The sequence below is a fragment of the Silene latifolia genome, chromosome 8, assembly GCF_048544455.1.
Source record: "Silene latifolia isolate original U9 population chromosome 8, ASM4854445v1, whole genome shotgun sequence".
Taxonomy (NCBI): domain Eukaryota; kingdom Viridiplantae; phylum Streptophyta; class Magnoliopsida; order Caryophyllales; family Caryophyllaceae; genus Silene; species Silene latifolia.
In genome coordinates, this window is record NC_133533.1 from 5,530,542 (window position 1) to 5,538,861 (window position 8,320).

At 31.5% G+C, this 8,320-nt stretch overlaps 1 protein-coding gene across 1 annotated transcript; it reads right to left on the reverse strand.

Moving 5' to 3' along the window:
* Positions 1 to 678: 678 nt before the first annotated feature.
* LOC141596141 (WUSCHEL-related homeobox 9-like) lies at positions 679 to 5,410 on the reverse strand. The gene is made up of 4 exons (XM_074416220.1): positions 4,943 to 5,410; positions 3,529 to 4,473; positions 1,736 to 2,019; positions 679 to 915 (listed from the first exon to the last, which is right to left on the reverse strand). Exons 1-4 carry the CDS (start codon positions 5,058 to 5,060, stop codon positions 910 to 912), a joined length of 1,353 nt encoding a protein of 450 aa, XP_074272321.1. The 5' UTR covers positions 5,061 to 5,410; the 3' UTR covers positions 679 to 909.
* Positions 5,411 to 8,320: the final 2,910 nt, after the last annotated feature.

Here is an 8,320-nt window from a genome sequence, read left to right on the forward strand (position 1 = left end):
ATTTGATTTGTTGAATATACCTGATCATTCAAATGCATTCATTGTGCTCACACATACATACCCCCTTAATTTGTTTTATGTTATATTACATAAATTTGTAAATTTTTATATTATACTATAGGTTAATTTATGAAAAAATTAAGGCGTACAAGTAGACATGACAACTAGAACATTCGGTTCGGGCTTATGCTTGTCACTTAGGGTTTGGTCATTTTTGGGTCAACATCGATCGGGTCATTTTTAGGTCGAGTCACTTCTGATCGAATCAATTTGTATTAGGTCACTCTTGACCTTGCCTCTTAGCTTGGTCGTTTAGGGTCTATCAGATCATTTCGAGTCTATTAGGTCAAGTTCAGGTCACTCTTATCGATCCTCGGGTAAGTTTTATAAGGTCGAGTCAGCTTTACCAAGTCTACATACAGCTTACAAGTATTTCATTAGATTTTCTTGGTAAATACAGTCAAAAGATTATAAAATTAGTTATTTGCATTTGACAGATATTTAAAAGATAGTGAGCTAATACAAATTATAAAATATATAACTTGTACAAATATGTAACTTGTACAAATAAAAAATGCAGAGATAGTAACACCCATATATATAAGCATACAAGAATATATAACTTGTACAAATAAAAATGCAGAGGTTGTAACTCATATATAAGCATACAAGAATAAATAAGGCGATTAATTAAATAACAAAAATATAAAATGTTTTATGATGATTAAAAAAATCACTTATTTAACGCAACAATGTCTTAATATATGGTATCCATATTTATATAAGCTAGCAGCTAACAGTTCGTTCAACATATATCTTACAACAATACTACTATAATTTAAACCCTAATGACTATTAATAATGCTTCAAGGATGAAACTGCTTTCTCAGTCTTTGGATTGATCTTCGTTTAGATCTGCAAAAACGGTGAACCAATATCGTCAGATTTTAAAAATCGAACTTTTTCATAAGACAGTCTTATTCTATAATTTGACCATTCTATAATTTGTGCTCATCAAACGTTGCAGATGAAGACCGAGTGTATTGTTTGTTATTATTAGATTATTTATTATATACACACAAAAAGAACGAATACAAGTTGAAGCTTATTAATTGAGACACTTTGATCATGGCGCCATGAAAAAGTTCTAAAGACTACTTTGTTGAATATTCAAGAGAATTTGATTGTTGACATGAAATATTTAAAGACACATTCACATCTTAGAAAATGTTGTAAATATTTAAGTAAATCGTCGAGTCATTTATATTTTACGTGAATATGTTAAAAGAAGTAAATCGGAAAAAGATGATTATCAGATGACACAAACTCACTTTACTACGCAAATTCACATTAATAGCCAAAAACTTAATTAGAATACACGAGTCAAGTTACAATCAACCTATTTCGCCGAATTTGATTGCTTAACTAAATTATTAGGTTAACAAATGTATAACACCAACCAATTCGAGCGAGAGTTATCAACCAAGAAGCAAACAATTAATCCAATTTCTTAACATGAAGTGTGACCATTGTATACACATAATGACATAAGGAATAATTTAAAAGTAACTATTCATTTGGTCAAATCAATCAAATTAATCCGATTTCTTAACTAAATCATTAGGTTGAAAAATGTATAAAACCAACCAAATCGAGAATTAACAATTAATCCGGTTTCTTAACATGAAGTGTGACGATTGTATACACGTAACGAATAAAAGTTCAATTATATTACCTGATAGGGGAATTCTGAGGCCAAGAGATCAGAAGTTGAATGGAGTTTATCAATCAAAGGAGATGCAACAACTTGTGCATTAACTAAATAGTAAGATGCACCATGTTGAAGAGCATGAAGTGTAACACCCCATTCATTTGTCATAACAGGATGACCAGTTGATGCATTCACTAGCATCACATCCTCTCCAAACTCCTCCTTCACATTAAACGGTGCACACGGTACCTCAATCGCCATCCCGTTTATGAATACAGTCGATTTTCCGACCATGCCCCCAACTTCACCTACACCAACATATACATTGCAAACAAATGATCCAATTACTCATTCTTATAACGTTTTACTCGTAATTTTATCAGTTAGAAATCTCACGATACTGAATAATTAACATACTTATAAGACTGCTCGACACCTATACATTGCATACAAATGATACAATTACTCATTTTTGTAATCTTTTACTAGTAATTTTATCAGTTAGAAATCTCTCGATACTGAATAATTAACATACTCATAAGACTGCTCGACACCTATACATTACATACAAATGATACAATTACTCATTTTTGTAATCTTTTACTCGTAATTTTATCAGTTAGAAATCTCACAAAAATGAATAATTAACATACTCATAAACTGCTCGACACCTGTACATTGCATACAAATGATACAATTACTCATTTAAGTAACTTATTACTTATAAATCTTTCAAAACTGAATAGTTAACATAGTGATCGATAAGACTGTGTATATCAGATCCGAAGATTTTCTTAAGCATTGACTTATGATGAATATATTTATATTTTGTATGAAAAAGTTGAAACAAAAGAGAATCAATCAGAAATGGCCATGCACACGTCCGGTGGTGTTGGAAAAGACAAAAAGAGGCCTATCAAAATGCACAATTGTCAAAGTTGTCCTTGAACTATAGGTGTAGACAGACAGTGTGTAGTTTTGAGTTCAGTTTACATGTTACTTAACATCAGTCATATCAGTTTGCATCATGTCATGCCCATCATCCCAATAACTTCATATAATTATGATATGATTATTCAACTGACCTAATAATAACTATGCTGAAAATCTTATAGCAAGAATTGGTGTTTATCGGTTAGTCTTATTTAAAATCGTCTTAATTTAAGACTTGACTTTTCACAATTTCGGTTTTAGTTTAACCTTGCTTTATTAAAGTCCAGTAAAAGAGTATTCCTAAAATAAGACAGTTGTTAATGAGTGGAGATCCTCTGTCCCATTTGGTGTCCCAACGCGTGTGCCACTCCAATCACCATCTAACAGATCAACAAAGTAATATAATTATTGCAATATTTTATTTTGCAACAAGTGATGTGTCAAAAGGTGAGTGGAGTGGCACACATAAGGGGACACAAAAATGGGACAGACGATTCTTACTGGTTGTTAATAAGTATTGATGTTTATTTATACTCGATATCTATTTAATCAAGACATAAAAAATTACAAATAAGAAAAACCTATGACAAAATAAAGCCTATTACTATAACAACATTAACATTATTCTCTACTCAATTGTCACTCCTCATTTAATCAAGATTAAAATTTTATATGATATGTTACATTTTAAACTAATTTACTGAAAAGAAGAGATTATAACATCACGACTAAAAAACACCGTAAGATAATTATTGTAACATTACCTCATTTAACCAAGATTAAAGTCCCATGTGATACGATAGTGTTTTTTAAACTAGTTGACTGAAACGAAGAGAGTATAACTATACGACTAAAAAGATTTCATAAGAGAATAATTGTGTTACCTAAAATTTGTCCAAGATTGCTTGAAATCGCGGTCGAGGTAGTAGGGGTAGAAACAACCGGAGAAGGTGAAGAAAGAGTGCAAGTATTAGTAGCACTTGGAGTAGAAACCAAGAAACTCAATTCATGTTGATACTTTAACTTCTCAACTTCATCTCTTTTCAACTCACCACCACCACCGCCGCCAAGGCCGCCACCATTAAACATGTCTCCAAAAAGTAGACTAGAGAACCCACCAACCGTCTGATCGGACGAGGCCGAGACGTGGATTGGATCACCACCACTCATCATATTATTATTAGCAAAACACAACCCTTGACTAAAATTATTCCCTACTACACTTACACCACTTTGATGTAAAGGGAAAAAAACAGGCTCATGGGAAATAAAATCATGGGTATTATTATTATTAATATTATTATTATTATTATTCCCATTATTATTATTATGATTATTATTATTATTATTATTAAAATGATTATTTGGTGTAATTATTTGATGAAAATAATTATTTTCATTACATTGATTAACAGAAGTAGGAGAATTACCAAATTGTTCACCACCAACCAAATTATTATTATTATTATTTTTTTTATTACCAATTTTAATTCTATTATTACTAGAATTATTAGGAGAATTATTATTCTTATCAGATGAAGATGAGGAGGATGACAAGGTGGTAGCGGTCGCAGTCGCGGTAACGGTGGATTTGGATTGAAAGGTTCTTTGTTTATTTTTACTCCTAGACTTACGGTTTTGGAACCAATAAAAAACATTAGCATCACCAACTTGACCATATTCTTGAAGTTGAGCTCGGATCCTCCGAATCTCATCCCTTGGTGGATTCACCATCCCGGAGTTGAATATCGCCTCTAAGATCCGGATTTGTTCGGGTTTCGGGTTCCACCGAGGTTTTGGCTCCGGTGTGCTCCTTTCCTCACACCCTCCTACATCATGTAGAAACACAAATGAAATGAAACCCTAGCTTAGGTTTATCATATACTCGTATATGTTGTACTAGTGTATCATTTTTATTACTCGGAATTATATATAAACCGTCTACAATTGGTGGGTAGCTATTCAAAATTCGAAGATTTAATTTTTAGCCATCACTTTCTTAGACTCGGAATTATTATACCTAAAAATCGAAAAATAGTTTAAATTTTAATCAAAAAAATCAAGGTATTTATTTGTTGTATTCTCTAAAATGGGCAAGTGAGTTATACCTAACAATTGAACCACTCAATTTTGAAAATAAGTAGGAAAATTATAGAGAAATAATATGCTTAGTGTAAAAAAAAAAGTATAAAATTTCATGTAAAAATTAAATAAATTTATGTCATCTCCGCGATATTTTGAAATTTTATTTTCTAATTCGGTGACTGAAATTGAGAAATAATAAGCAAGTTATTATACTGGAAGAGAAGGGAGAATTGTCGGAGGACCGAGCACACGAGTTGGAGAGAAGGGATGAGTGATGGTTGCAAGGCTTGGATTTGAACATGCTTGGCCAGTGTCTATTTGATGAAGCCATCTTTTTCTTCTTGATTATTTTTTTGAGTTTATGAAGTTGCTAGGTTTTCAGCAATAATGAGAATATGATCTTCTTATAAATGCCCTTGTATATATGTGTATATATATATTGCTTGTCACCTTCAAAAAATTGCATAAAAAAAAACATTAATCTCCTGTGAAAAATATTTTATTATATAGTTAAATAAGATAAATATGGGAAATTTGAAAATGGATGTACAAAACTAATAAATATATATAGATAGATAGATAAGAAAAGTGGAGGAGAAGAGGAGGCCCATGCCTTTGGCTTTAATAAAAACTGATCACAAATCACTCAAACAAGAAGTAGAAAAGGCATGGAATGAAAAGGGTGTAGGGGACATATTTAGAATCTTTCCTCTTTCAAATTCTTACTATTTGATTGATAGTACTATGAACATTTAAATACAAAAACAGAAAAAAAATATATTAAATTAAAATTAATTTTTGTATAAATCAAACTAAACAATAATTCTACACAAATATTTGTATAAGGCAATTTTACACAAATTTAGGGTAAAACGAGATCTTTTAGTAACCAGTTTTACCCACTAAAAGGGTTGTGTTTGGATCTATTTTACAGTGTAAAACCGTCTTACGTAGACTGACTATTAATTTTGTACCTTTGATTGTTGCAAAACAATTTCTGATGGTTTTGTCTCTTAATTTAATGAAGTATAAAAAAATATTATTTGTGTGACTACTCTATCTCCATTATTATTAATATATAATATTATTATTTTATATAATTTGCTAAGTAAAGTTTGCTTGGTTGAAGGAAGAGGTTATGGTTAATGGGATTATTAAAATGGAAGAGGTTGTTGTAGGAATAAATAGGGGAAGAGGAGAGTTATTGCAATTTGTAAAGGAGAAGACTAAAATTGGGTAAGAAAAAAGTTGGGAGTTGAAAGCCTTTTGGATTGACTCGAGGGTTTTGGGGAGGATTGAATGAATGAATGAATCTATACTTTTTGGGTTGACACTTTGTATTTCATTTCATTTATTCTATCAAATTGTATAAGTTAAGTTCATCTATTTCGTCCAATTAAATTTATGCTCAAATTTTGATCAATAATAATTTCATAAGGTTACATTCTCTTGATTTTTTAAAGGGTTAAAGACTTTCCAAATTTTCAAAGATAGTTTATTAATTATTTTCATAATATGAACTTGCTATTGGTGTGGAAGTTTTGATCCCTTTTTTGAAGAAATAAGTCAAACAACAATTGTGTTTTCACATTCTATTAAGCTTTTGTTCATATTATGTTCACTCTAAGAAGAAATAAATGAAAATGATCACAAATTATGATTCTATAGAGGACGGATTTTATCACTAAATCAATGTGTTTACAGAGGCCGTATGTAAGTAGATTATACATTTGATGTACTACCACCAATTGTATAATTTCTGAGCATTATATCTAATAAAGTTTTCGAGTTTTATTTTAAAGATTATGAAAATATAACGGAATCGTATATTTAATGAAAAGCTAAGTTGAGTAATTCTCGATCTACTATGTTCATCATCATTATAAAATATTGTGTTATGATGTAACAAAATAAGATTGTTTTAAAGAAGAGAACTTTAAATGAAGGAGAGCAAAAACTTTTCAAGAATTACGGAGTAAGAATATATCAAATTTTCTTTAAGAAAGACAATGATCATGATTTGCGACAACTCATTTTTTTTTATTTTTTATTTTTGTTAAAAGATTTGCGACAACTCATTGTTATGTATATAAAAGATGGAAAAAATGTGAGGGTTTAAGACCAACTTGTGAGAGTAGGTTTTTTTTTTTTTTTTGGATAAAAGGAACTTGCATTAAACGAAAATAAAAGAGTTAGAGTACATCAAGGGGGCGGGTCGGGGGAAAGAGGCACAGAGGCCAACACAGAGTCGCTAGTACAAAGATCAACAACAAAAGAGGGGGCAAAAGCCCACTCAAAACAGCCTAAGAAAGAACTAGTATCATGGACGGAGTGGTGAGCAAGGGCATCCGCAACACGGTTAGCAGTTCTCTGCTCAAAAACCAGCTTCAAATGGGGTGAATCCTGCAAGAGGGCCCTACACTCAAGAATGATGTTAGTATAGGGGCCGCAAGGGGCAGTAGACAACAAAATAGAGCTAACAGCATCGAGGCAATCGGAGGCAACCAAGACATTGTTCACAAGGACTCTAGAGCGACAATGCAAAATTTTAAAATATTTAGATAATATTTTGATATTTTTTTATTATTCACCCGATTATATTACTCATTCGCCTTTACTTCCTAATTTTGCTATTACCTTCCTTTAAGAATGCCAACTAACCAGATATGAACTCATGATTTAAAACCCTAAACTAGACATGTCACTACATGTGCGCTACAAATTTTAATGTTAAACTCAATCCTAACAATTTTCTGATAGAAGAGTATTAAAAATGTTAGATAACTTAGTTAATAACGTTACTCAATATACTAATCCCATACTCGTGTTCTATACCTAATAATAGGGGTGTAATCGAGCCGATTTGAGCTTGAGCTCAGGTGAGCTTAGTCGTCTCGGAAGTTTGAGCTCGAACTAGGAATCAGTTCGATTTATGCTCTACTAAGCTCGGAGTTGGCTCAGATTGGTCAACCTCAACTGGAATTTGATTAATTTCAAGTCCAATTTTAACCGAGTTGATTCTAAGACTCTCGGAGTTAACTGGCTGGCTCAGATCATTGACAGCCCTCTACCTAAAAACATAATAATAATCACCAATTCATATATGAGTAGCAAGTAAACTAACCTATCACAACCTCTTTACAAATGTAATCACAAAAGGGGTAAGAGGATCAAGAAAAGCTTGAAAAATGTCATAATTTAGTTATGATCTTGCCCAAGTTAGAATTCACCAAAACATTGATGAGAACACAAGTAAGAGATGCTCTTTTAAAAGAGAACAGAAGAAGTAGTGCAGAAAAGAGGTAGAGCATGCAGGCCTACACTCCAATACTAGTTCATATATTTGCTGCAAAAGACACTAACGATAGAGCATATCAATCTAACTTAGTGTCTAGTCAATCAATCTTTTATATTGTGTAATCTATACGATTTGCATTGCCTTGTTTTTATTTATAATATTATTGTTTTATTTAATTGTTTATGTTGTTTCTTGTCATAGTTAGTTTTAACTGTTTTGCGCACTTGTTGGTAGTAGGAGTAGTAATTTCTGAATTCTGATGTTAGGTCATCATAAAATATTTTGGTAAAATA